General features: G+C 54.0%; 4 protein-coding genes across 5 annotated transcripts in view; 3 read left to right on the forward strand and 1 right to left on the reverse strand.

Annotated features, from left to right (window-relative positions):
* Nucleotides 1-3,161: 3,161 nt before the first annotated feature.
* PRDM12 (PR/SET domain 12) lies at nt 3,162-13,068 on the forward strand. The gene is made up of 5 exons (XM_080402927.1): nt 3,162-3,382; nt 4,161-4,351; nt 5,334-5,489; nt 9,718-9,829; nt 10,784-13,068. Exons 1-5 carry the CDS (start codon nt 3,169-3,171, stop codon nt 11,191-11,193), a joined length of 1,083 nt encoding a protein of 360 aa, XP_080259053.1. The 5' UTR covers nt 3,162-3,168; the 3' UTR covers nt 11,194-13,068.
* A 382-nt stretch (nt 13,069-13,450) lies between these two features.
* Nucleotides 13,451-18,025, forward strand: EXOSC2 (exosome component 2). Of its 2 annotated transcripts, none has more exons than XM_080402910.1 (9): nt 13,451-13,700; nt 13,786-13,887; nt 13,969-14,014; nt 14,285-14,374; nt 14,702-14,767; nt 14,929-14,997; nt 15,846-16,040; nt 16,218-16,346; nt 17,216-18,025. In XM_080402910.1, exons 1-9 carry the CDS (start codon nt 13,576-13,578, stop codon nt 17,294-17,296), a joined length of 903 nt encoding a protein of 300 aa, XP_080259036.1. In that variant the 5' UTR covers nt 13,451-13,575; the 3' UTR covers nt 17,297-18,025. The 2 variants fall into 2 exon arrangements, with proteins under 2 accessions (XP_080259036.1, XP_080259037.1); XM_080402911.1 differs by having other exon boundaries at nt 13,513-13,700; nt 15,864-16,040.
* Nucleotides 17,621-24,827, reverse strand: LOC308069859 (uncharacterized protein; the record flags this gene model as incomplete). Its single annotated transcript, XM_080402909.1, has 2 exons — nt 17,621-21,253; nt 22,281-24,827. One exon carries the CDS (start codon nt 24,825-24,827, stop codon nt 23,895-23,897), a length of 933 nt encoding a protein of 310 aa, XP_080259035.1. The 3' UTR covers nt 17,621-21,253; nt 22,281-23,894.
* ABL1 (ABL proto-oncogene 1, non-receptor tyrosine kinase) overlaps nt 24,404-27,442 on the forward strand; it is an 82,790-nt gene continuing 79,751 nt past the window's right edge. Inside the window, exon 1 of the mRNA XM_080402877.1 lies at nt 24,404-25,475. Within this exon, the coding sequence (XP_080259003.1) occupies nt 25,340-25,475 (136 nt within the window). The 5' untranslated portion in view covers nt 24,404-25,339. The remainder of the gene's footprint in view (nt 25,476-27,442) is intronic.

Raw genomic sequence — 27,442 nt, forward strand, 5'->3', positions numbered from 1 at the left:
ACCGGGGGGCAGAGGATAGAACCGGGGGCAGCGGCCCGGGGCAGCGGCGGCTCCGCGCCCCTGCGCGTCCGCGGAGGCAGCGCCCGGGCCGGCTCCAGCCCCGGCGCGCCCGGCCGCGGCGGCCCCACAAGAGTTAAATTTTAAAGCAAATCAAATTCCCATTGGCCACTGTATATTATCTCAGCAGTCTTCATTTGATACCTCTTTAATACAGAAAGGAGCTTTTCAAGCCCCTTTTCTCTCTTTTCTCTCCGCCACTCTTTAAGAGCAATAAATGTTCAACTGCAATAACTATAAATCAATCTCCGCTCTGTTCAAATCCTATTCATGCGGAGGGCTGGAAGAGGGGAGAGAGCTCCCCCCTCCCCCCCGCCCCCCAAAAAGCAGCTGCTGGGCTCTAATCTCCTTTCTTGCACTGTCATTCACCCTCATTTTTCCTCCATCACCCCATCCCTGCAATCTTTTCTTGTTTTGCTTTTCTTTTCTCTCTTTGCTGCATTATGATCCCATGTCTCCCCTCATCAGACCCCAACCTTGTCCAGATCCTGACCATCCCCTTGTAGGCTGTGAAAGAAAAGAAGAGTCCATGGATGTCAAATTGGTCTCAAAAAGACCATGAAAGATTGATTTGCTCCACTTTTCTTCTGCCTGACATTATTTCTGAGGGTCCTGAATGGGAAACCAGAAAGTCTGGGACTGGAATAAAGATGTTCTCTCTGTAAGGGGGAGACGGGGGGGAAAAATGCCCATTTACTCCTGGCCCATCAACCCTGCAAAACAGAGCAAAAGAAAAGAGGACTGTGGCTATTCAAAGTCAGACCAATATGTACACCTCCCAACAATATGCCAATATACTGAGGGCTTCTCTATTAACACCCATGAATATTAAAGTGCTCACTAAACGCTCAGAAGGAACTTTGGGAATATACACATGAAAATACAAGCAGCATTGTGAGGGGCTCAGAACAATGGGGCGGCGATAATGGCCCTTCTCTATTAACAGCCATGAATATTAAACTTGTTTCCTCTTAAATGTTAAAAAGGAGGGATAACTGCGATATTAAAAAAAGAGAAAAGAGGCGGGGGGGGGGGGGGGGGGCGGGGTACGGGGGGACGACGCGACACACACACCAAAGCACCTTCCTAGGACCGGGAAGAAGCTTTGGGAAACAGCTGGGGATATTTAAAACCACGCAGAAAATGGAAGGATTTTTTTTTTCTTTTTACCTTTATTCCATCCACCCCCCTCTGAGCCCCCCGCACCCCCGAGCCCCCCGCAGCCGGGACCGGGGCTGCAGCGCAGCCCGCACGGGAGCCGCAGAGGTTTTAAGAACATCTTTTTTTTTTTCTTTTTTTTTTTTTTTTTTATCCCGAGATAACTTGAGGGTTGATGTGTTTCCTGGGGGAAAAAGGAAAAAAAAAAAAAGCAATCCGAGGGGATCGCTTGCCTCGGCAGCCGGGGGAAGACGTGTGTCGTGCAAGCTTTCCACCTGATGCGTTATATTTAGCAAAGCTGAAATACACCCGCCACGTCGGCGGACGGCTCCTGTAGCCAAAGTCCAGAAAAACAAACTAAACTTACTTTTACGCGTATTAAAACCCGAACCGGACCCTGGCAGGTTATACACCTCCCCTTTCCCGGGCAGCGCTGCCTCTCTCCGGGCAAACACCTCTCCGAACGGCGGGTTTGGGTCTATTCCTGCCATTTGCGCCTCTTCTTGATTGAGTTAATAGAAATAATTGCACCTGGATTGTAACAGCATTTGTGTCAAGGGGAAAAGCCGCCCCACAGCTTCACCCCGTAAAGCACCGGCCCGCGGCCCGGGGGGTCTGGCCGTGCCCAGCTCCTGCCCCGGGCACGGTTTTGGCCCCGGCGGGGCTGCCCGGGGGCTGGAACTGGCCATTGAGCTCTTGAGGAATTTGGGGGCCCATCCTTCTCCCCCCAGCCCTTTACAGCCCCTCGTCCCCATGAAAATCAAAAGAACAAGGCGAAGGAGAGGGCTCTAAGCTCCGACACAGCGGGACTGGGTTTAAATCCAGGGAAGATTAACCCTTTGCCGAGCGGGCAAAGCTGCGGGCCCCGAGGGAGGGGAGCCCGGAATGTGCGGGGACCGCTGCGGTGGCACCTTGCTGGGCCGGGGGCGGCGGCGGGTCTCGGGGGGAACCCGGCCGGGTTGGGGCGGCAGGCGGGAGCGCTGCGGCGGCGGAGCCCCGGGGATGCTGCAGCCTGCCCCCGGGGGGGGTCCCGCCCTGGGCGGACACGGCAGGACACGGTTGCCGTTGCGGGGAGGTGGGAGATCCACCCCGGCCCCTTCCACCCGTGGGCACGATTCCCGGCCCTTCTCACCCTCCTCTGGGACACGCGAGGGGGATGCGGGTTTGGGGACCGGGCTGGAGGCTGCAGCCGGGCGAGCTCTGGGGGCGCGAACCCCCCTCCCCGTGCCTGGAGACCCTCCTCGGGATCTGGGGGACCGTAGCGCCGGCGCCTCCCGGGGCCGCCGGTACCGAGCGGCCGGGCCGGGGCTGCAGGGGAGAGCGGGGAGCCGCGGCGGCTCGGACCCGTCGGGGAAGCCCCGGCCCGTTCCCGGGGGCGGCGGGGGCCGAACGCTGCCCAGCGGCGGGGGCTGGCACCGTCGGGGCCGCCGATTTCGTTGTGGTGCCCAGCGGCCCCGAAGCGCCGCGTTTCACCCCCAAAACGAGCGCGGGGGCCGGGGAGGGAGCGGGCCAGGGCCCGAGGGTGCGTCCCGTCCGCGGGCACCGGCAAGGGTATTTCTGCCCGTTTCGCTGCTTTTTCGCCGTTCCCGGGGGCAGGTGCCCGGGTTTGGGTTTGCCAGGGCAGGGGACTGCGGGGGGCTGAACCGATGCGTGTATGTGTGTGTATGTATGTGTGTGTGTGTGTGTGTGTGTGCATGCGTGTGCATGTGTGCTCGCCGTGTCCCTCCCTCCAGCCACCCCACCCCCGGGGAGGGGAGGGAAGGAGGGGAGGGGGGGGGGCTCCGACGGCTCGCCTCGCTCCGGCAGCCCCAGTCTCTCCGCCAACGTCAGGGAGGTCATTAATAACCAATTAGGAGGGTCAATGAAGCTCATATATAGCCGGGCGGGAGCCGCCGAGCGGCACGGAGCCCGGCCCGCCGCCCGCGCCCCGCCGCGCCCGGCCCGCCCGCCCCCATGATGGGCTCGGTGCTGCCCGCCGAGGCGCTGGTGCTCAAGCCCGGGCTGAAGCCGCAGGGGCTCTCGCTGGCCGAGGTGATCACCTCCGACATCCTGCACAGCTTCCTCTACGGCCGCTGGCGGAACGTCCTGGGCGAGCAGCTCTTCGAGGAGAAGAGCAGCCCCAAGACCGCCTTCACGGCCGAGGTCCTGGCTCAGTCCTTCTCCGGAGGTGAGTGCCCCCCCCCTCCCCGGACACCCCCCCGGCCCCGGGACCGGCTCCCGGCGGCCCGCGCTCCCCAAGCGTGTAATAGCAGTTGACTGGGGTCTAAGAAGGGCTTTAAATTCATTTGGTTAACTTGGGCTTGACCTGAGAAAGTTCCCACTTAAACCGCGGGCTGGGCGGGGGCCGGGGGGGCCGGGGGCGCCGGGGGCGCCCCGCATTCAGCCGCCCGGGACAATGTCTTTTCTCTCGCCCCGGCATCGCCGGGGCGTCCCGGCTCCCTTTTCCCCCTCTCGGATTTCTGTTCCTCTCTTAATTTACCATGAAGGCTAATTCCATTTCCATTCACGATATGTCAACCATCTCATCTCCCCATTTTGTAAGAGGAATTCCTGGGCCCTTTTAAACAAGCCCTTGCGCCATTCAGGCACAATGTACCGCTACAGCATTCCTAAAGGACTAATGAATTTAGAATTAGCAATTTCTTTCTAGTTGAGTTTAATGAATGCAGATCACTTTAACAGCATGACAAATTGCTGGATGGGCCGAAATAGACACCATTTAACCTCCTTTCTCAGCCCCGCTCCCTCGCCCAGCCCGGGCTGCTTTTCCCAGGTACCTCCTCAGTGCCCGGGGGGGACCTTGTACCGCTCTGTAGGAGCCCGGGTGGGCGTTTAAAAGGCTCAGACCCGGGATCTGGGCTGGGAGCGGGGAGGGGTCCCCGCTGCCCCCCTCCCCGGCACCCCCGCGGCTGGTCCCTTTTCCGAGCCCTGTCCCCCGCCCGCAGAGGTGCAGAAGCTGTCCAGCCTGGTGCTGCCGTCGGAAGTGATCATCGCCCAGAGCTCCATCCCCGGTGAAGGGCTCGGCATCTTCTCCAAGACCTGGATCAAGGCTGGCACCGAGATGGGACCCTTCACGGGCAGAGTCATCTCGCCCGAGCATGTGGACCTGTGCAAGAACAACAACCTCATGTGGGAGGTAACGACCCATTCCCCCGTACCCCCAGCCCCGACTGGCCTGGGGAGAGGTAGAGATGGGGTGCTGGGGCCTGGGGCCTTTGTCCAGCCTCCCCGTGCCTCAGTTTCCCCGTTCATGCAAAGATCTGGCTTCCTCCAGGGCAGGCGGGGTTGGGAGACCCTTGGGGCAGGACAAGGGCCAGGCTTCTTCAGCCTTTCGGGGTGCAGCCGGCTCTCGGAAGAGCCCTGGAACGCTGCCGCTTGTGTCCAAGGCAGCAGGATCACACCCGCTCCTGCCCTTCCTTCCCCGTCGTGGTCAAACAGCCGGCTGGCAGCTGCCCGCACCGGGCACAGCGGCAGGAACCAGCTCTGCCCTGTCCCCCGCTTTGTCCCAGCCCTGGCGCAGTTAACCCCGAGGGAAGCCGTGGGGTTGGGGGGATCTGAGCTGCCACGACATCACGCATTAATGCCCAGCTAGTAGAGGGGGTTTCCCCCCCTTTTCTTATATTTTTTTTTGTTTCACTGAGTGTCAGACTTGCACTTCTTAATTATTATTATAATTTTATGCCTAATAGAAACTTGCCTAATTTTTCTTGCCACCCTGCAAAGCATCTTCCTCCAAGGGCTGGGTCTGGCAGGCGCTTTCCCCTCCACCCAGGGGTGCTCCTGCGAGAAGCTGCGGGGTGCTGAGTAGCCCCTTCGGGGTGAACTGCCTGTGGGGCTCTGCTGAGAGGGAGACTGAGGCCGGGAGCTGGGTTATCCGGGTGGGCACAGGCTGATGGGGCCAGCCATGCCCGCCCGGCAAGCACAGGGCACCCTTCAGCCCCGCTACGGATGCTCCGGCACCATGAAGGGTTCGGGCACCTTCCAGCTGCTGGTAGGGTCTCAGCCCCAAAACCGCGCTGGCCTTGAGCTCGGCCCTGGCTGGGGACTTCACCCAGGAGGTGGAGGGGCTCAGTCTGCTGTGGGCAGCATCGCTACCAACTGCTCTCCCTGCCTCCCAGGTCTTCAATGAAGATGGCACGGTGCGGTACTTCATTGATGCCAGTCAGGAGGACCACCGCAGCTGGATGACTTACATCAAATGTGCACGGAATGAGCAGGAGCAGAACCTGGAGGTGGTCCAGATTGGGAACAGCATCTTCTACAAGGCCATTGAGGTAAGCAGGGCCAGAAGGCATCTGGGGTGGCCGCAGGAGGGGAGCAGGGTGCTGGGACCCCCGACCCCGCAGACCCTTTCTTGTTCTTTGGGCTGTTGCTGGGGCATATGTGGGAGCACAGGGCAGCTCTGCCATCCCTGGCACCAGACCCCCTCCCCAGACAGGTAGGCACCGTGAGGAATGGCCATTGCACGGGCTTCAGGGAGCAGCAAAGGGCCCTTCTCCTCTCTGTCCCCTTTCCATGGGCTCATGGGGTGATGTGTGCTGAGCAGAGGGAGAGCAAACGCTGTTCAAGATGGTTTTGGGATGTAAAGCATAAGAAGAGCTGCAATCCTGGCCCAGGCAGGGCTTCGGGTAGGAGCAGGGTTTTGGTGGTCTCTTCAAAAATGGGGTTTTGTGCACAACCTGCTTCTCTGTAGCAGAGGGAGGTTTGGGGGTTTCCATGAAAAACAGGTGCTGAGTGCAGGTGCTGCGCCTGACCCTGCACTGCTTTTATCTGGGGGTCGCAAGCAGCTCCGGCTGTAAACGGAGCATGAGAGGAGGATGGGGGCTGCAGGAGCCAGGCAGGGAGCTGCAGAGCGGGCGGGATGCAGGTCGGTACAGCCGTGCCTCGGGCTCTCTGCAGTGGGGCTGTGGGGAAGGGACTCATCCTGCCCATGTGCTGCTGTATGAAGTGCTGGTGGGTGCTGGCCTGGTGGGGCAGCGGGGGCAGGCGCTGGGTCCAGGGATGTCCCAGGGCACAGGCTGCAGTGCTGTGGGGTAAAAGCTGGAGGCACCCACAGCTCCCCACGGGAGATGCTGGGGTGGGGGTGGGTGTCTGGATCCCCAGCGTTATTGATGCCATGTGCGTACAAGTCACACAGTACCAGAGGTGTGACAGCGGGGACCAGCCTTGCTTGTGTACAGTGTCCCCACAACCCGATGCTGTTGCAGGTGGAGGAAGGTGGGTAGCTCGGGGAGGTTTCCCTGTGCAGCTGCTTCGGCTTAGAATCACGGAGGGACCATGTCCAGTTCCACCCCAGAGCAGCACTGTGGGACTGTCCCTCTCCAGTACCGGGGCCTGAGTGTCACCCGCTCAGGAGCACAGGCTCCCGCACTGCCCGCAGCTGGGAGAGGGTCTCAGCTGGGGAAGGGGCGAGCGCTGGCTGCTCCATGGGTGGGGGCAGCTCCCCAGGTCTGCCTGAGCCCTGTGCTGGCTGACGGAGGGGCAGATGCTCACATGCTCCATGGCACAGGACCGTGGCCTGATCCAGCATCAGGGCTGGGTTTGGGATTGCCGCAGTGGGATGGGAAAGGCAAGTGGGTGGGTAAGAAGAGAGCAGGTTATTTTCTTCTGCAGCGGGAGAGTCCCATATGCCTCTTGGGGCTCTGCTGCCTTTCCCCGTGCAGCGCTGCAAGCAAGAGCCCCGAGCACCTCTGTGCTGCTCTCCCCATCCTGGATGCTCATCTGTAGGCTTTAGCTGCACCCAGTTTTAAGATCTGATATTCCTATGGGCAGCTGTGCCTGTTGTGACAGCAGCTGAATTGTTTTTTATTATTGTTCCTACATTATGCAAATAAGTAAAATAATCCCGGGTAGCCGTGGTGGAATTAGGAATTCTCACACCTTGTGCATGCACGGACGATGGGGCAGGTAAGCCAATATTTGGGGAGGTGCATGTAGAGGTCCCATATAGTCATGGTCAATCTGCAGGCTTGCTCCTGGGGCCGTAGCAATGAGCACCGGAGCAGGATGAATTTAGTTCCCTTGGCACAAGCAGCAAAGTTGAAAAGTTGAGAATGCTGAATCCCGAGTGACAGGGAGGTAAAAGTGGGGATGAAGGGTGCCTGCTGTTATGCTGCAGTGTGCTCCCCGGGCACAGCAGGCACCCGGCAGTGTTCCTGCTGCTGCCGCCACCGGGTCGACATGGGTCCCTCTGCACTGGGAGGAGCAGAAGGGGCCAGGGCTTTCAGCGTGAGGGTGCAAGGAAGGGAAATACGGAGTGTGCGAGGAGCTGGGTCACAACTGGGCACTACAGGTCGAGGATCTGCATCATTCATGGGCTCCCCGTTCCCACCTGTGTAACGTGCCTGCAGGCACACGTGCGTGCACACACACATGCAGTCCTAAACCGATTACTTATTCGGACTCACTGGAGTTTGTGCACCCAACAAGAAAAGGAAAAGCAAGAGAGGATTTTGCCTTTTGTGGTTCTCTCTCTGCGCTAGGGATTAATGAGCAGAGTCACAGACACACAAACACAGCATCCTGCACTGGAGCGAGCTCCCCCCTCATCACCCACCCCGCCTGCCCTGTCACCTCCCTCACCACAAACCCTGGACTGGGGGTGCAGCACCAGCCCTGGACCAGCTGGACCAGCTCTGTCTCGGGCAGGGTACGCCAACACCAACTGAACGTAGGGGTGCCTGCTCTCACCAGCAGTCTGCCGTCACCCTCCACCCCTCCAGCTGGGGGGCCCCTCCACACAGCCTGCTGCACCCCCTCCCCGGCAGGCACCGTGAGCTGCCTGGCCCGTCGCTCTGCCTACCTCTGCTGTGCCATAACCCCAGCACGGTATTTCTTAGGATGCCTTTCCAACCTACCCACCACAAAATCAGATTTACTGGGTGCCTCTTTCGATATTTGCCTTAAATATTTTCATGTGTTTTGCCCATTTCTGCCCTTACTTGCTAGTTTGTTTTTCCTGTCTTCCTCAGCAATTCCAAGTTGCTGCTGCTGGAAAATCAAGCGAGGGCAGTGAGTTTTGGACTTTGATCTAAAGGCCGCAAGATTCCTGGGGGGCAATTTAAATTGCTTTGGGGTGTATGCACATGAGTGCTCACCCACTGCTGGCACAGGCACACCAGCTGCAGCAGAATAAAACATGCACACACACACGTATGCACACATGCAATGTGTTTTATCCTTTCTATTTGCTTGTATTAAAAAGAACTCATTTTCTGTTAAGAGAAAATGACAGCAAGAAACAGAGCTGATTTGGGACGCAAAACGACACCAGCTTCCCTTGCCTCCCAAATTCCTGCTCTACAGCCCCAGTGAGGTCTTTATGCAGCTGGACACTTAAACATATGAAGTCAAATTTCCACTGCTTTCAGCTGCTTAAAATTAGGCACATTTTCAGTACTCGGATGATCTAGCTTATGGTCTGTGTTTCATGTGGATGATGCTTTTCTTGGACTACCCTGCGTATGGAAAGCCATCCTCTGAAATGTAGGACTTTCCCATTTGTAAATTAGGTTCTTAACACTTAGGGACCTGCAAGGGGGAAAAAAAGTGTGTTTTTTAATACAGTGATGTTGTCGGTGTTGCCTGAACTGGTTGGAGAACATCTGTCTTCCCGGCCACGGCTGCTTCCCACAGGGAGGCTTGAGCGGCGTTTCCTGGCTGCTCACTTGGGCTGCTCTGGCAGTGTCGGGACATTAAGGGAATAACAAGGGAAGGAGAAATGCTATCGTTTCAGGAAAATGGGAACATGGGTGGTGCAAAAGCCCTTCCCTGGCCCTATAGATCTCCTTGGGCTGTTGTAGGCGTTGCGGCTTTGGTGTGGGATGTAAGCAGCATCTTGCCCCTGAGCCACACTCTCCTATAGCAGCCCCCGAGCTTTCCTCCGATCCCTGGGCTGGTGAGCCCTTTGCTGGCGCTTCTGCATTTCCCCCTTCTTAAATAAGCCCCAGCAGGGTCGAGTGGGTGATGCTGCCTGTGCCCTGCAGCAGGAGGGTGCTGCTGGCTCTGTCCAGGGCCAAAAGGCTCCGCAGGAGCACTGAGCCAGGGCACGTCACGGCTCCCTGCTTTGGTCTCTGTCACTTGTGCCTTGCTGTAGTCTGTGGGTCCACAAATGGCTTATTTCTCTGTGTGCCACCATGTCCTCCTCTCCCCAGGCTGCAGAAACCTCTGGGTTCTTTACTCCAGAGACCCCAGCTCCATCCCTGTGCTCTGTAGCTGGTTATTTGTTTGTGGTGGTGTTTGTGGCCTGGCCTGGGGAGAGCCTGGTGCAGGTTTGTGCCAGTGGTGGATGGTGCTGAGCTGTGCCGTCGCCTCCAGTGCTGCAGCCTGGGCCGTGGCATGCCTGCCCGCGGCGTGCTGGGGACAGCTGGCAGGTCCCAGACGGCAGCAGGGTCTCGCAGGACGTGGGGTATAGCCAGGGTAGGTGTGAAGCAACCAGCTGAGGATGCATGGGGAGCCATTCATCACCCCGCTTGACATTGCTCTCTCTGTCTCTCTTTCTAGATGATTCCTCCGGATCAAGAGCTGCTGGTCTGGTACGGGAACTCCCATAACACCTTCCTGGGCATCCCAGGTGTGCCAGGGCTGGAAGAGGAGCAAAAGAAGAACAAACATGGTAGGTAACATCGGAAACAGCCATGAGCGCAGCATCCCTCCCCATTCTCCGTTCACCCTGCCCACAGGTCTGAGGCCATGGGGTGGGCATGGGGCAGGGACATGCCAGGGAATACGTCAGATCCCCCAGCTCCCTGGGGACAAACATAGGGACTGTGAGACAGATCCTTACAGCTTGAGCAGGTCCCCGGTGGCCCGGGGGGGGTTGCCTCCAGGCTGATTTCCCCATAGCTGTTGCTAGTGTGGTGGCCAGCAGCTGCTGCCCGACTCAGCCAGGCAGGGAGGAGCACGGCAGGTGTGTAAGCAGGAGGAAGGCAGCCCCAGCGTACTGTGAAACGCCGAGTGGATGCAGCTGCCTACAACCCTTCTCTGCATTTAACAGATCTTCCCCAAGTCACCATCACAGGAGGCTTTTCTCTCCTTGGGTTTTTGCTTTCTGCTAGTCTTGGTGGTTCCAAGACGCTCCTCTGCGGGCAGGCAGCAGAGCTCTTGGGCACTTTGGGGGGATGCTGCGTTTGGAGCTGGACTTCGTCTGTGCTCCCCAGCCCCACTCCCTGCTCTGAGAGCGCTGGGTCGGAGCCCAGCAGAGCAGGGGAGAAACTGGGACCCCTGCAGGGACAGCGTGCTGCTGCTGAAGAGCCTGGGCTGTGTGCTGGGGGTTGCTGTGCTCACCCCTCCGGGTCTGCTGGCAGCCCAGGGAGGGGAAAAGTGCTTTTTGTGCCCATCTGTAGGGGAGGCAGGTCGGCTTGAGTGTTCCCCCTTACCTAAATTTGGGTGAGCCCCTTCCCAAAGCCCTAAGTGCCAGCCTGTGACCCCACCCTGCCTGGGATGGGGGTCTCCACGAACAGGCACCCTCAGTGGGCATGGAGCCAGCGAGGGGGCACAGAGCGGCTGTTTAGGGCAGCCAGCACCTTGGGGGTTTGGGGAGGGGGTGAGCTGCTGTGCTGGAGGGCAGTGCCTGACTGTCCCCTGCTGTCCCCAGAGGACTTCCACGCGGTGGAGACAGGGGCCAGCACGACCGGGCGCATGCGCTGCGTCATCTGCCACCGCGGCTTCAACTCCCGCAGCAACCTGCGCTCCCACATGCGCATCCACACCCTGGACAAGCCCTTCGTGTGCCGCTTCTGCAACCGCCGCTTCAGCCAGTCCTCTACCCTCCGCAACCACGTCCGCTTGCACACCGGCGAGCGTCCCTACAAGTGCCAGGTTTGCCAAAGTGCCTACTCCCAGCTCGCCGGGCTGCGGGCACACCAGAAAAGCGCCCGCCATCGGCCCCCCAACGCCTCCCTGCAGGCTCACTCGCCAGCCCTGCCCGTGCCCCATCCTGCATCCCTGGCCCATCACATCCCCACCATGGTGCTGTGAAGCCCTGGCGCAGCAGAGGGTCTTCGGAGAGCAAAGACTGGCGCTGAGACATGCAATGAACTGGGTGGGGGGCAGAGCTGGGCAGAGGCAGGGCTGCTTGTGTGTTGAGGGGGGGTGCCGTTCTATTTTTGGAGCATCGCCGTTTGCATGGGGTTTGGAGGGGCAGGCTGTTCGGTGAGCAAGGGGACCCCCCCCGGCTCTGCAAGCTGCTGGCGCAGCGGCACCGTGCAGGATCCTCCCCTGGGAGATGTGGGGTGGGGTGGGCTGCGGGTCCCTGGGGGTGGCAGGGGGGAGAGGGGGAAAAGGACACAGCAGGATGTCCTGCGTGGATTTGCTGGTGCACTGGGGGAGGGCTGGGGCAGCCTAAAAGCTGGGCCTAGATGAGTTTTTACAGATAATTTGATGGAAAGAAAAGCTGTTCTTATCCTTCTTCCTCTGCTCCAGCGAGTGCCCAGCAAAGACACGTGCCTCATTGACAGGCTGGCACAGCCCCGTTGCAGCCCCCCCATCCATGCCTGGTTACCCCAGGGGCAGCCTTGGCCCTGGTGGCCCTTTCCAAGGGACACGTTTCCCTCCTCGGGAGCCCCGATTTAGCAAACAGTTGCATTTCCCCCCACCCGAACCCCCTTGCCTGCCCTCCTGCAGCCCGAGTCGTGCTTTGGGCTTTGCAGCCCCCTCTGAGCGGTGCCGTGGGCAGGGGGACAGGCCCCCCGCCGGGGGACACCCCCAGCACGACGCGCTAGCTGGAAGCACCCATCCACAGGCCGGTTTTTTGGGGGACCCTGTGCTCTGCCGGGCTGTGTGTGCCTGCTCCAGCCGTGGGAGCAGCGCTCCCCGTAGCCGTGAGGGAACATTTCAGCTGTTACTTCTACTGTCCTCTGGGGACAGAGAAAACCCGTCCCCGGGCCAGCTCTGTCCCCAAGGTCAACTCTAAGCGCCCTCTGGAGTCCTGCCACGTACGAGAGCAGGGCTGTGTATCATAAAGCTTGAAAGAAGGTATTCTAATATTAATTATAAGTCTAAGATGTATAAAGTTCTCACAAACTGTTTTACTTCCAGAAAGAAAAAAAAAAACAAACAACCTGTCACTTTAACTTTGTAAATATTTATGTAAACATTATTTACAAAACTTTGATATTATATATTATTTGATTGTATATGTACACAGTGTAAATACATTTGTACCTCTCTTGTATTCTAAATAAAAATTACTTGGAACATTTATCATTTAGAAGACGGATAGCATGGAGAGCTTTATTTTGTCACATGCCAGGGGAAGGACGTAGCGGTTGGGAGGACCGATGTTTTAAACCAGGACAGTAATAGGTGAATAAGGAGATGTAGCATTGCCTGTTGGACCAAACAGTGCAGCTGGGAAGAGGAAAGGTCAGCTCTGGGCCACAGAAGCTCCTTTGCAGGTCTGAAAGAAAAGGGGTGTGCATTGGCTAACTACAGAACCGGGGGTATTAGCTGGTCTGGTACATCCCTGCCTCCATGTGCACAGTCTATTTGAAACAACAGCTATTGATATCCTTTGGTATCTTCCATGAATTAACGGTCATATTTCAGCTGTGATGGGCTACAGGTGCAAGTCTTGTTTGAAAGAGTGATGCTTGATTGTGGTCCCGAGGATGCTGAAGGACGTTCCTAGCTTCCTTTTCCTTGGTGTTTTCCCAGCAGCTCCAAGAGCCTAACTGGTGTTTGAATTAAGCGACTAAAACTTCCACACAACGTGCTATTTACCATTGGAACAGCTTTGCCAAGGAAAGGGCTAAATTCCCAGCCCCTCTGAGATGTTCCAGCCAGGCCTGGGCGCCCTCCTCCCTGCAGCCCCCCGCTGTGGCCTTGGTGCAGCGACGCCGGGCTGAGATCCCCTGGTGCGGGGGGGGGCGGGGGCACCCTTCGAGGCCACCTGCCCCCTCCGAACGGGGTTCAAGGATGACCTTCAATGGGGGGCACAACCAGGGGGCTCCCCTAGAAACTGGGGGTGCTGCTTCCCGCCAGGGCAGCCGCCCCCTGGGGCCGCCCTTCAGCCGGGGGTGTCGGCCGAGGCGGGGTGCTGGGGCCCGGCGAGCCCCCGGCTGGCGGCGCAAGGGGGGGCCTGGCGGGCTGGCTCCCCGCTGGGTCCCGCTGCCTGCCCCAGGGGCTGCAGGCGCCCTGCCCTCACCAAACATGACCCCTCTCTCCTTAAGGTTCCCAACGCAGCGAAGCCCACGACTGCTCTCACTGCCAGGAACCAAAATGGCGACCCTGAAGCCTCACGGCCGCCCTCACTCAAGATGGCGGCGCCAGCGCCTCAGGCTCCTTCTCGCCAGCAGTTAACATGGCGGGCGGAAGGCGTGTGCGGATGGGGGCGCCGGCGCTCCGCCGCCCGCACTCAACATGGCCGCCATCACCATGCGGCTGCCGGCGGTCCGGCGGGCGGTGGGGCCGGCCGCGCCTCGGGGCGGCGAGAAGCACCTGGTGGCACCGGGGGACACGATCACCACGGACACGGGCTACATGAGGTGGGGGCGGCGGCGGAGGGGAGGCGGCGGGGCGGGGGGCGCGGGCCGGCCTCGGGCTCTCCTCAGGCGGCCGCTCTCTCCGCAGGGGCCACGGCACCTACGTGGAGGAGGAGAAGCTCATCGCCTCGGTGGCCGGCGCCGTGGAGCGTGTCAACAAGCTGGTGTGCGTCAGGGCGCTGAAGGCCCGGTGAGCTCCGGGGGCGGGCGGGCGCCGGGCCGGGCCCCTTCCCGGGGGGGCGCTGCCGCCTGACGGGCTGCTCTGTCCCAGGTACAACGGCGAAGTCGGCGACATCGTGGTCGGGAGGATTACGGAGGTAAAGCTCGGTTGTTCCCGGTGTGCCGTGGAGGAGGAGGAGGGGTGGCCCGCTGGCCGGCCGGCCATCAGCTGGCGGGCCTTGGGCCCGTCCCGAGCGCTTCGGCCATTCCCCAGACCGCATCAAATCCACACATGGCGTGAGCGTGCGGGCTTTGAGCGGCACAGCGCGGCCTCCGGCTGGCTCGGCTGGCTGCCGGCCTTCCTGCTGCGCTGAAGAGCTCCCGTTCCGTTTTTCAGTGTGTCTCACGAGATTATTTTTCTTCCCCAGGTTCAGCAGAAGCGGTGGAAGGTGGAAACGAATTCCAGGCTAGATTCGGTCCTGCTGCTGTCGTCTGTGAATTTGCCTGGCGGGGAACTGGTGAGCGTAGTTCACGCCGAGCGGTGCCAGAGCCCCATCTCCTGCTTCCATGGCAGAAGCTGAGGCACCAGGCAGCTCTGGTGCCCTTCCCGCAGTTGGCACAGGGGTGGCGTTGGGTTTTGTGAGTGGGCCGGTTGTTCTTTAACTCTCAGTGTTTTTAGACATAAACACATTAGCAATCTTAGGTATGCTAGTCAGCTTGACTTTCCTTGGTGACCTGCTTGTGTTTTGTGTGACATCCAAAGGTCCCCCCGCAGCGCAGATGTTAATTGAAATTGTTTTCTCATTCCGAGTGACATGTAACTCTTCGTGCGCTGTGCTTTTCAGAGGAGGAGATCAGCAGAAGATGAGCTTGCGATGAGGGACTACCTGCAGGAAGGGGACCTCATCAGTGTATCCTTCCATTGCTTGTGCTCAAAGAGAAGAGCCAAGAGCACGGGGAGAGCAGCCGGACCTCGGCTAGCCTGGCTGGCAGCGAGAGCTCTGCTGGGGCACCAGCGGCTGTTGGCACTGGGCAACACCAGGAACCTTTTTTCCTTAAGTGGCACTGACAGGCAGAGGTCCAGTCTGTATTTTCTGATGGCGCTGTATCACTGCACACCCGCAGTCTGAAATATGGGAAGGTAGGTTGTTCGAAAGCACTCAATCTTGGTCTAATTCTGCTCCAGTTGCCTTGTATAAGGCTTTTTGGAGGGATTTTTTAAGAAAAAAGCACTGGAGTAGAGCAGGATGTTGCTGTAACCCATTCCTGCAGGTTAGAAAGAATCTTGGCTCCTACATGGGAGCACTGAGCAGTTTCCCCAGAGCAGAGGAAATGCCCTTGATTTTCCCTTTGTGCTGCTGCTCTCCCTGTCCACAATTACAACCTGCGAGTCCGCTTTTCCCCACTAGCCGCTTGGGAATTAAACCCTGGGGAGAAAAATTGTCTGACTCAAACTTCATCACTCCTCTTTTGCAGGCCATTGCCCCTGTGACTTGTTTCTCTCTCCAGGGTTCTATTTTAGGCTTTACACAGTTGGCATTTATCTCTGGTTTTGTGCATTGAAATAAGCCAAGGGGCCACTGGAGCGTAGGCTGCAGTTTGGGATTACCAGACCAAGGGTATTAGCACTTAAAAGATGAAAGCGAAGTGTGCTTATTGCACAAAGGATGAAGGACAGTGATTGGATTAAGAGGGAAAGTGTTCTGCTAAATTGGGCCTCTCGCTCCTCATTTTTCTGCAGGGATGGTTGATGTGTAGTTACGATCAAGATATTATTAACATTTGTGCTAAGCACTTAGGGTATTCTTCATCTTCGAAGGACTGCACAGGCATTAGCTAATCCTCCCAGCGCTCCCAGAAGCAGGCAGATTTTATATTCACTGTTTCACAGGGAAAAGGTGTTTAAATTGACTCATTCCTAGGCCAGGCATAGAGTGCATGTCGGTGACTTCTTGTTACCTGTTTCTATCTGTGTGTCTCATATATGAGTCATGGTCTCCTCTTCAGCTTGCCCAGGGTGTGCTCGTTCAGGTCTCACCCTCCCTTGTGAAACGCCAGAAGACTCACTTCCATGACTTGCCCTGTGGTGCATCTGTGATCCTTGGCAACAATGGTTTCATCTGGATCCACCCAACGCTGGAGCATAAAGATGAGGAGGCAGGGGGCTTCACCACCAACTTGGAGGTGAGGGTTCAGGGAAGATGAACCTTCTCCCAGTGATGTTTTTTTTCAGTCTTAACAGTCAGAGGTATATGAATAACCTGAGACTTTCAAGATGTCAGGTTCATGGCAAAGCTTTTTTACAGTAGGCTTGCATTACTTCCCTGTGTGTTCATCTTGTTTACCTCTGTCTTTCCTCAGCCAGTTCCCTTGTCTGACCGGGAGGTGATCTCAAGGCTCCGAAACTGCATTGTGGCTCTGGTTAATCAGAAACTGATGCTCTTTGACACCAGCATCCTGTATTGCTATGAAGCATCCCTTCCTCATCAGGTACAGAAACCAGTAGCATTTAGTCTATTCCGCACCATGGGGAGGGAATGGAAAGGCCGCATCAGTTGCTGCTGCAGGCAGTAAGTTAGGTGGTAGGGCTTCCTTTTGGCTTTCCAAAGCATCCTGTAGTAAGTAAGGTATGAACTTGCCCCCTTCTGCATAACATAAATTGCCTTGCGCGTTTTCAGGGATAGTTTGAAGGGTTCTGCCTCTGGCAAAGTCCAACTATTCCTGTATTGACATAGGTCCATCTTTTGATAGATGTGTATCCCTTGCTGGGATTATGGACCCTCTGTGATCCGTGTGAAAACAGTGTTAAATTTGGGATTGTGTGAGGGTACAGTGCACTTTAAGAACAAAGAAGCAAGTGTCACGTGTTGTATAGAGACCGGTCTTCTGTTTGTATCCACATCCTGCACTGCTGGAAGGCTCCTTCAATTTGACCTCTTGCTGTATAGCTTTTCCCTGATTTCTGCCAGTGCCATTGCTGGCAGTTCTCTTCTCATAAACGGCTAGCATCTGAATTATCTTCTGCTTTCATTCACAGTGGCAGCCTGCTCAGCTAGATGGGATGTTCTTTTCAAGTGTACTTCTTTTTCAGTCATCTCTCCACTTCCCATATATGGGTGTGTGTCCTTCAGGAAAGACTGGGTGTTGTCAGTAGCACCTCCTTTGATTTCTTATGGTCTCTGTAAGAACTGCTAACTCTGACAGAGTTGACTTCGCTTTGGACCCTCTGCCATAGTCTTTTTTGACCACAGCCCTCTAAACTCACTGCTCATTGCTGTGTGTCAGGGATCCTTGTCCCCACGGAGTGTGCAGTAGTAGTTGCTTTTTTGGTGCCAATGTTTCTCTCCTTTCCACTCCAGATCAAGGACATTCTCAAACCAGAGGTGGAGGAGGAGATCGTTCTGGAAACCCGACAGAGGCTGCTGGATCTGGAGGGATAGGGCACCTGGCCAGAAGCAGTCATTTGAAGTCTCAACATGGCAGCTCTTGATTCTCAGTATTTTTTTTTTCCAGTGTTCTAGTCCCCAACATTCATTCCACACTTCAGAAACCATGAAGATTCCTCATTTAACTTCTAGGATACCTCCTGAGCCCTTTTTGTACAATAGTACTTAAGTACAATAGGCTTTTAGTGCAGCAGCCTGAAAAATTGATATCTGACCTTTATGAAGATGCAGCTGCAACTGGGACATACCTGATAGCACTTGTTGCTGTGTCTTGTGCCCCTGAACTTCATGCAGAATGATAGAGAGGAAGGAACACGCTTTGTTATGTTTCTCTCCCCCCCCCCCCCCCCCCCCAAGGCTTTCTAAATGGGTTTGATTTTCCTTTACTATGATACAGATCTGTCACTGTCCTCTTACGGAGAGCTCGTTTTTAAGACTGCAGATCACAGGTATGAGTCTTTAAGAGAACAGGAGTACCCACACCCTTGGCTAACCATGTTTTGGGTCAGGCTGTTTGTGGCTTAATGTCTCAAGGGTATGAGATGGTGTGTGGCATGATGTGGCTGTCCACATGTGCTGGGAGCCATGGGCAAGCAGTGTCTTACTAGTCTGTGCATCCTGCTGGTCGCTTTTTTTATGCCTGATGTGGTGAGCTCTTCCTCTGAGGAGGCTCCAATATTTTATATGAAACACTGTACATTTCAATAAATTTTTTGAAAGAGATCAGTCGTTCAGGAGCGTGTGCATTAGCTTGTCTTTCTCCAGAATTAATTGGGTCTAGCTTGAGAGCTACAGTTGGCTCAAGTTTCCTTGTGCCGGGACGCTCAGAATGGTTGCAATGTCCTGTTTCAACTGTTGCTGTTCATCCCATTCAAGCAGGACTTGACCCTCCTCTTCAGTATATCTTCCGTGCAGAGTTTTTCTGTGAGTAGATTGCTTGGCATTGTTCACAGTGGCTCTCTTAACATTGCTTTCCTGCAGGATCCCACAGAGAGGTGAATCATGCAGCAGCTGTGTCTGGGAGATGACGGGGAGCCCAGTATGACACTGGGTGAAGATCAGTAGCTAGAGATGGGCATGCCGAGCCAGGTGTTGGCCGTCAGTCACTTGCCTTCTCTGTGCAGAATGGATGTGACGCTTTCCTTAGAGCATCCTCTCAGATCTCTGTTGCTGTATTAGAGCTGTTTGTTACATATGTATTGCATATAGATATTGTATTTGTGTTGTGTTAGAGCTGCTTGCATCACAGTGCTGTAACTCCTGAAAAGGATGAAAAAACAAAATGTCTACCCTGACTGTCCCTGAATCTAATTCTAACGTTGAAAATTCTCATGCTTGCCCCAGGGAAAAGGAAAAATTACTTGCTTAATTTTTCCTGGGAACTAGAAATGCCCTTTGTAGTTTTTCACCTAGTTCGGACTGCTCTGCTTGAGGCCGGAGTAAGCACTAGGTGGCAGCTTCGGATCGTGTCTGTAGCAGTGACCTTCTCCAGCAGCTCTGCCTCACTGCCCTGCAAAATAGCAAAGACTGGATGTCTGCCACTAGTGCTGCTACCTAAATACTAGAGCATTATGGAGCTCAGTGGCTAAGGACAAGCAAGGACATGGGTAATCTGTTCAGCTGCTGTGCAACCCAAACTTCTGCCTGTGCTGCCTCTCCGAAATCGTACTTAACTTCTTGGGGATAGGGGTTGAGTTCTCCACATAAGACCTGGGAATTGTTATTTTGGAGTTTTACGAGGATGCCCTAATAAGTCTTGCAACAATCGCATTCTCAAGATGACCTGGGAAATCTGAAAGTGAACGCTTGATGGTGACACTCTAGGTATGTGCATGAGGCTGTAGCAGCATTATCCAAATCTGTGTGGACAGGAGCAGTGCAAAAAGGCTAAAAGCTTTAGCAGCCTCTGCATCTTTTGATTAGAAAAGCACCTCTTTTTTCCATACCCAATTGCTGTAGTTTAGCAGATGTTTATCTTACTACCATATGGGGAGATTCAGGGATTTCTGCTGTAAGCCTTCTAGGTATAAACAGATTGGGGACATAAACAACGAGATAAAAGTATCTGATGTCCACTTTTTTTAAAGCATTTCTGAAGACTTTCTGAAGACTGATGGAGAAGTCTGTAGCTAATCCAGTAGATCTCTGCATCCCTGCCACTTGGATTTAAACAAATCTTCTGTCAGTTAAAGGGCAAAGGGGTGAAGAGACTGTACTTCACTACCACCTAGAGAGACTTGATATCTAGAAATGGTTCTGCTGAACTGGTACACGACTGCAAAGTGCTTCTCTGTCCTCAAGCAATGTCTCTGCACGCATCTTAACAGGTCAGAAGGGGGCTGGGGGGGTGTATATTAGGCTCTTGAAAGTGCTGTTGGTAATGTGTAAATGTGTTGGGGAAGTGTGCTCTGGAGGTGGTTAATTTAGAGCTGGATTGTGCTCATGGGTACCAAGCATGAGCTGTCAGACCTGCAAGGTGAGACAGTGCCAGGTTCTCATAACACAGATCTTGGGAAAAGGGTGCTGGTGTCTCTGTAGCAGGCTGTGTGGGCTGCACAGCTGAGTTGTTATATATATTTTTTCCCTTTTCCTCTTCTTGTAATTTGTTTGTGGGGTCCCCCCACCCCTCTACATAGCAGTCTTTAAAACTGTGGTCTATTTCCAGGCTTCTTATTCTAGCCCTCTCTGCCCGTTGTGAACCTTTGTTGGTTATTTATGCTCAATAAATGAGTATACAACCTGAAAAACAATGAGCTCAAGATCTGCACTGCTTCAGCTCTGAGCTTTCAGATTCTTCCTGCTTGCTGCAACATTCCTGATATTTTGGTCTTAGGGATACTTTAAATGGGGGAGAGTATGTGACTCATCCAGTTCCCATACTCCTGAATACCTGGCACTTTTGTTTTTAAGCCTAAGAACAAGAGCGCCAGCTGGGAAGGTTTTGTTATGGATGCGGGGGGGGATGACACACCCCCCAAAAGTCCCAGTATTTTCCTCTCTGCTGTGCTTCGCAAATTCAGCCATCGTTGCGCCAAGCCCAGACCTGAGGTCTGTAACAAGGCTTCGATGGCAGTTCCTGCAACCCCATCAAGCACAGCTTTGGAAGCTGTCAGGTAACAAGGGATGACAGTGACAAACTTGCATGAGGAGGGAGAAGCTTCCTGAGCAGTTTTAAAGGTGTCTAAGAAAGGTTCTGGGCCATTTAGTGTTGATTTGGCTGAATCCTTGTGATTTTTCTCTCTCTTGACAAATAGCAAGGGCCACCAGTGCTCATCCATCTCAAAAGCAACTGGGTGTGCTTCTGGAGCTCATGGTTTCCACATGGAGAGGCTTCAAGTATCACTGTTCAGTCATGATCCATTATATGGCAAAGGACTTCTCCCCGCTGCCCAGCAGAGATGGGTGTGCAGTTGGATGGGGTCTGGCATCTGTCTTAGCAAACAGGGAAAGCTCCAGCATTTCAGGTAGGTGGGGGAGCTGGGGTCCCTTTTTCCGTAGGCAGGTCCACACAAGAAGATGGGCAGGCAATCAAAAAAAAATGCCTTTGAGAGGGGAAGTGCTTGAGATGTAAAGGAGGACTCCAGCAAAACCAGTGTCCTCTTGAATTCTTGAAATAGTCTGTGGGATTTTACTAGGCAGCTTCTAAGCAGAAAAGGTGAAAAGGAAGAAACTGTGGCTTCTTTGGTTTAAGAATAAAACCATAATTGAAAGCAGGGTGGGAAAAACCTAGGAAGTGTTCATTTTTATATGGGGAACTAAAATGCTCATGCAGGCATTAGAACAGCTTAGACCAATCTGATTTTTTTGGTCACCAGTGTCTTGACAGTGTGGAGCCTGTTTGTAAACCACTGCAGCACCTGCCTGTGCTGCTTACTTCAGGGTTAATACATGGCACAGACGAGCTTGCAAGTGGAGCTAGTAAACAGTTCCCTTGCTGTTGGCTAGCGCTGCCTGCAGAAACGAGAACACAAAGTCACTTGTCTGTAGAAAAAATTTTCCTATTTCTTGGCACCAGTGTTTGATGCATGTACTAATAAGAAGAATGGCAACCCTTCCCTTTACTCCCAGTAATAACCATTGGGATTTAAAATTTGTGCTAATGGGTTATTAATCCAATTACTGCTGCTTATTATGTTACTGTATCATCTGCATACAGTTTTGCTGTTCCGTTGAGGTGACTGGTGAAAATACAAAGCTGTGAGCAGACCCTAGAAGATATTGAAGCCCCACTGAGATTATAGGCAGTCTTGAAATGGTTGTTTCAGATTCCTGAGAACCGCTAATTAATATGCTAAGGTTTATTATTTGGTAAAGGGGTTGAAGCTTTAAGATATTGTTATGGAGGAAGTGTCACTGGAGCTGTTTGTTTTAACAACCCACAACTTAATGGAAGATAAACGGAGAAAGTACTGGAAGTTCTTGTATGAAATATATGGGACATACACAGGCCACATTCAAAGCTTGATTGAAAGAAGCAGTCTGTAGATTTTGTAATCTATTCTGTATTCACACAATCTTTCTGACTTCTCTAATTTAAATTTCTGAATTCACTGGGCAACTTCAAGTTTGTTAATGTGAGACAATCACGTTCACAAAAAATGGCAGCAGGGTAGGGGACAAAACACAATGCCCTTCAGGAAGGAAAAGAGTGCCGATAATCTTGCTATGATATTTGGGAGTGACCAGCTGGCCCATCTGCCTGTGTATAGCCTCAGATTAACTACAGCACTGCTTTGGGAAACGCTTTTGGAGCAACTCTTGAGTAGAAAGAGGTTGGGGGCTGCTGGCAAAGAACCCGCCCTACTTTGGTGCTTATGATTGCAAAGCATCAGCAGGAATGACTGACTGTTGACCTGAATGATAAATTCACCCAATTTGTTAAATAAAAAGTATGTTCATCTGCATAGATCTCAGGTGAGGCAGGGAGAAGCATATATACAATACAGCCTGTATTGTCCAGAACACAAGTCCTACTTACCTGCAATTACCTTTGTGTATTTTGGTCAAGGTCTTCTGAGAAATGCAGACCTGTGGTGGTCTTCTGGAGTTCACTCTGCTTCAGCCTTGCTGAGGTAGGAGAGATTATCCAGGATGCTCTAGTCAGACCCAGAAAGGAATAATTTTTTCAGTAAAGGATAGTTGGTACTGTTTTTTGTAACAGATTTCTCTCAGGCTGCTTGGCCTGGGTTGACAGGCAGCTTTGTTTCTTCAGTTTCCTTCAATCCGTAAGAGCTGAGCAGGGAGTTAAATCACTGCAGTGAGAAGCTGATCTCCATTACTGAGATAAACCTGGAGAAACTCTGCTCAGAGTTCAAGAGATGTGACCCTGCATTTGTCTCGGCATATTGTACCAGAATTTCTCCTGCATGCATGTAGCACAGCCAGCCTCAGTACCTGCAGTTTGAGTCACTGATAGATAAATGCAATAGAAATGGTTTTGGGATCAGTCTCCTGGCTAAGAATTAGGAATGTAGGAACAGACTGGCATAGCGGAGGTGGAGAATCCCATAGGGCCATACGAAGTACTACATTTCACATGCTATTGTTGGAAGATGAAAAATACACGCCTGCCTGGGACCTTGAGTATGGTGTAGGAGACATGAGTATGTTTGGATTTGTCACAAGGGAGGAGTCAGTATAAACAAGACGCTCTGTGTCCAGATGGTTACCCTGAGCAGGAGGCTACTGCACAAAATTGCATTTGTGTGTTCTCCCGTTGTCGAGCGGGAGCAACCAAGGACCTTTGACCAAAACACGCTGACCTCAAGCGGCTGCCGCAACCCTCTTTATTCCCAAGGTGAACTGGAGAACACTGGAGAAACTGAAGGTCTGCAGCATCGCCGTCTGTGCTCTTTAGCTCAGGGAACGCTCGTGCTGCACATCTAAGGACACTATAGCGCACGCTGAAGAACTTAGGGGTTGAACTTCTTTTTTGTACCAAACTGTGCATGAAAGTAGATGAATAATATATTTTAATTGTTACATTCATTGGCCTCTATGGCTGTTTTTGGTATCAAGTTCTGCATACGCTCTGGCAGCATTAATAAGGAAGCGAAGTCCTTTGTGCAAGCAGGGTGGCTGATCCCCGGTTGTGGAAAAGCTGATGGTTGTGCACGCAGCTGACCCAGCACAGATCTCTTTTTTCCCTGTCCATCTTCGCAAGGAATCCAGGGTCCAGAGCTGGGCAGGGGCCCGAGGCCTGCGGGCAGGAGGAATTCCTGGCTGGCTTGAGGGCCAGCGAGCTCTCGTAGCCAGATCTAGGGGAAAACGCCTCGGGTGGCCCTTGCTTGGGGGGTTTTGCTATGAGCTTTCTGAGCCCTCCGCTAGCATTTGCTTGTGTGTTATACCAGGAAAGCCCTCCTCCACCTGTTATTTCCACCATCTTCCCCTTCATCCCGCTCCCCTGCTGGCCCTCTTCAAGTTCCCTCATCTTCCCCTTCGTGCCCTCTCCATCCATGTCACCTTCCCCCAGCCCCCTTCATGCCATCCCCCATTTCCCTCATGGCTTCACCCTGGAGCCACCTCGGTGTCCCACTGCCCCCGGTTCCTTCATCCTCCCCCGTTCCCCTCATGGCTCCCCTCGCCCTCTCCTTCACCCCTCGGGCCCCCCGGCCCTGCTCCGTCCCTCACTCCCCTCAGGGTTCCCCCTCACGGCCCCCATCGCCCCGGCTCCCCGCCGCGGCGCCCCCTCCCCGCCCCGCAGGCTCCCGCAATGGCGGCGTGCCGGGCGCGGGAGCGGGCAGCGGCCGGGCCGGCGGGAGGCGGGGGCGGCGGAGGAGGAGGGGCCGGAAGGGGATGTGACCGCCCGCCCGCCGGCCGGGGACGGGGCTGCGCCGCGCCGGGGGTTCCGGGATCTCCCTCGCCGCCTGCAGCCGCCCCCCGCCAGTCTCGCTCCGCACCGCGGGTGCCCCCGGCGGCAGCTCCCGGGGTCCCCCCCAACCCCGTCGTGCGGCCCTTCGTCCCTCTCCCCCTGCCAGGCCTGGCGGGGTCCCCCCGGGGCGTGCGGCCGCCCGGCCCCGCCGCCCCCCGCCCGGCCCCCTCCGCGCGTCCCGCCGCGGCCGGCCCGGGCTCGGCCCCGCTCCCGCTGCCCGCCCGGGCCCTGCCCGCCGCCGGCCTCCCCCGCGGGGATGCGGCCGGCCCGGTCACCCCCGCCTGACCTCCTCTGGCAGCTGTGCAGGAACCGGCCTCCCGGAGCGCGTTCCCGGCCCCGCGGCCCGGCCGCGGCCCCCGGCTCGCCCTGAGGTGGCAGCAGGCCGGCAGCGCCGCCACCTGCGCCGGCCCGGCGGCCCCCGCGCTGCTTCGACGCCACCATGGCCCGCCGGGCCCCGCCGGCCCGCCTCGCCCCCGCCGGCCCACGGCTGAGGTAGCGGCGGTGCGGGCGGCCAGGCCTGCGATGGAAGAAGGCGAGGCGCTGTGAGGCCGGACCCCGGGACCCCCGGCCCGTCCCCTCCCCAAGGAGCCCGTGGGGCCTGCGAGGCCCAGAGCCGCCGCCGCTTCGCCTTGCCAGCTGACATGCTTTCGGCATCCTTGATCCTGCTAGACTTCAACGATACTTGAAGCCAAATACGTGTCTCTTTGGCCTTTGCTAACTCAATGCTATGCAAAAGAAAAGGAGGAGAAAAAAAAAAGAAACCTTGACACTGGTTGCAGTGGGAATGGCTGTTTCCTGCCCTGGGTGAGCCTACATGTGGTTTCTTGCTTGTGAGATGAACTAATTCTCCTTTACTTGGTGGAAGACGCGCTACGTATGGCAACGTGAACCTTCGGTAACGGTTGGTCGTTACTAAGCAGTTGGAACTTTTAATTGCTTTTTTGCATAAAGTCAGCTAAGAGCCTTGCTGCTGTCTTAAAAGCACTGGAGGAATCTACGCTTGTCTTAATTCTTCGCCTCAAGTGACTTTATCACGCAGTGAGCGTAACCAGTGCACCAGCCTAAAACACGTTCTCCTTCAAAGCTCCTTCCCAACCTGGAAGATCAGTGATCACAGACTTCATCAAAAACTTCTCGTCCTGGGAAAGGCTGCCCATCCTTACTTTATGGGGCAGCAGCCTGGAAAAGTTCTTGGGGACCAAAGGAGGCCAAGTCTGCCTGCCCTGCACTTTATCAAAGGAGCAGGGAAGAAGGAGTCATCGAGGCATGGGGGCCCACACTGCAATGTCTTTGTTGAACATGGTAAGAGGTTTCTGTTGGTGTTTCTTGTGGTTTAAATTTATTTGCCGAGGTAGGTGCAGAATGGATTTATTCAAGGGCACAGTGCAGATACAGAGATTGTACTTTATGGAAGTCTTTTGTTTTCTTTCCCTTGCTTCTTAATGCAAATCTTCTGTGATTGATTATTAAGAATATAACTTGGGTCAGATTGCTTGAAACCTGGGGACAGGTTATTGTAGAGCTAAATGTAAAATTCAAGGAAGTAACTTTAACATTGTGCAAGTTTCTCATTTCTGCCTTAAGTATGTTCAGGTTTACAGTCTGGGAAAGCATTTCATCCTTATCAAGTTTTTTCGTAGGTACAGACCAACCACAGCTGATGGTGATGCTATAGTCGGTGACAAGCATTCTTTCATTATCTTTACAAAAGGGATTCTGCTACTTTGGAAAACAAAAACAAAACCAACCAACAACAACCCAAACAACAGACAAATTTCCGGAAAGTTTGTGGGTACTGCTGTTGTGAAAACTGGCTGGAATAAAAGTTTCTTTTTGATTTGCTTAGTGCATTTACAGCACTTCTGGTTAGTGGTTTCTCATAGCTGGTTAAATCTTCATCTTGTGCTGTGATGGATTTAAGTGCTAGAGGCTAAAAGTGCCCTAGGTAGGGAACTTGCCACTTGCTGGTCTTCAGCAGTTTGAGAGGGGACTGAGAATCTCGGGAAAGAAGCCACATGAAAAAGCTCAGTAGGATGCAGAGGTAGGTTAGGTGAATGTTTCAAAAACAACCAAAGAGATTATAAACTGAAGGTATCTCTACAGAAGTGAGGCACAGAAATGCATTGTTTTGTTGAAAAGTTTTTGGAGTAATTCTTGCTTTTGCACAATGCTTTTTAAGTTACAGTATTCTTTCAGAAGACATGCTACTGGCTGCTGTCTTTGGCTGGAGACTGGGATTTTGATAAAGCTTCTTCAACAGTTTAGTCCTCTTGAAGAAGTTAATCTGTGAAGAAAACAAAACTGCATCTGTAATCTTCATATAACTGAAACCTGGAAATATTTGCTGTGTCTGAGGACACCATCTAGTTAAAGTTTTGATTCGGTTTTGTTTTAGCTGGTCTTTGCTTTCAAACTTTCTCTCATTCTATGTTTCTAGAAGGGCCCAAGAAATCCTATGCAATGTTCAGCAAAGAGACAAACGGAAATCCTGTGTATCTTGTACTGTGGTGAAATACTGTTTTGAGTTAACTCACTGCCTTTCTTTTAATTTCCCGTACAATGTTTGTGCACTGAGGAAATTGAAGATAATTAAGGGAAGGTTAGAGAATATAAGTGCTAACTTGACCCTCTGGTGATAAACCTGCTGCTGGATTTTTCCAGGCCTAATGCTTTCAGTCCCGTGATATACCTGCTCCTCCACCCCCAGTGTAGTTGCTGCTTTTACTACTTTGAACAGAGTTTCAAGGTCAGATGAGATACAGCAAGAGTGCTAATGACAAGCAGTACAATATTCTACCTACCTTTGGTGTTTTGACGTAGCAGAAGAGCCAGAAACGCTCCTTTTTGATCATCTAACAGGTATAGGCAGATGGTAACTTCTTGCCAGTATGACCTGAGGTCAGAAGATCCTAGTGCGTTTGCAAAGAAAAATAGCATCTATAATGTCCATATGCCATATGTCCACAAGAGAACCCAGTGTCTTGATTTAGAAGAGAATAAACTTGAAAGGGGGCATCAAGGCCAGGACATCTGTTAAGAGAACTGCGAAAGATCACCCTCGCTTATCCACATGAGGAAAAGTTTCTTCCTTTGGGTATATGAAATGGTTCTTCAAAGTACAGACAGTAGAAAGCTGTACCACTATTTGTTGTTCAGCTCTGTTTTGAGTTTGGGCTGCTCCTATCCTGCAAAATGCTATCTTAAAATATTTGGAAAAATACAGAGGGAAAGTTTCCCTCTATTTTTTTGGTTGATAATTTGTCTTTGAA

The sequence above is a fragment of the Falco punctatus genome, assembly GCF_963210335.1.
Source record: "Falco punctatus genome assembly, chromosome: 9".
Lineage (NCBI taxonomy): Eukaryota > Metazoa > Chordata > Aves > Falconiformes > Falconidae > Falco > Falco punctatus.

What these genes read in the sequence shown, in the direction of transcription:
- EXOSC2 (XM_080402910.1), top strand. Translation starts at nt 13,576, where the DNA reads ATGGCCGCCATCACCATGCGGCTGCCGGCGGTCCGGCGGGCGGTGGGG. An exon ending in AGGAAGGGGACCTCATCAGT is followed by an intron (nt 14,768 to 14,928) that starts GTATCCTTCCAT and finishes TGGCACTGACAG; the next exon opens with GCAGAGGTCCAGTCTGTATT. An exon ending in GCTTCACCACCAACTTGGAG is followed by an intron (nt 16,041 to 16,217) that starts GTGAGGGTTCAG and finishes GTCTTTCCTCAG; the next exon opens with CCAGTTCCCTTGTCTGACCG.
- PRDM12 (XM_080402927.1), top strand. Translation starts at nt 3,169, where the DNA reads ATGATGGGCTCGGTGCTGCCCGCCGAGGCGCTGGTGCTCAAGCCCGGG. An exon ending in TCTTCTACAAGGCCATTGAG is followed by an intron (nt 5,490 to 9,717) that starts GTAAGCAGGGCC and finishes CTCTCTTTCTAG; the next exon opens with ATGATTCCTCCGGATCAAGA. An exon ending in GCAAAAGAAGAACAAACATG is followed by an intron (nt 9,830 to 10,783) that starts GTAGGTAACATC and finishes GCTGGAGGGCAG; the next exon opens with TGCCTGACTGTCCCCTGCTG.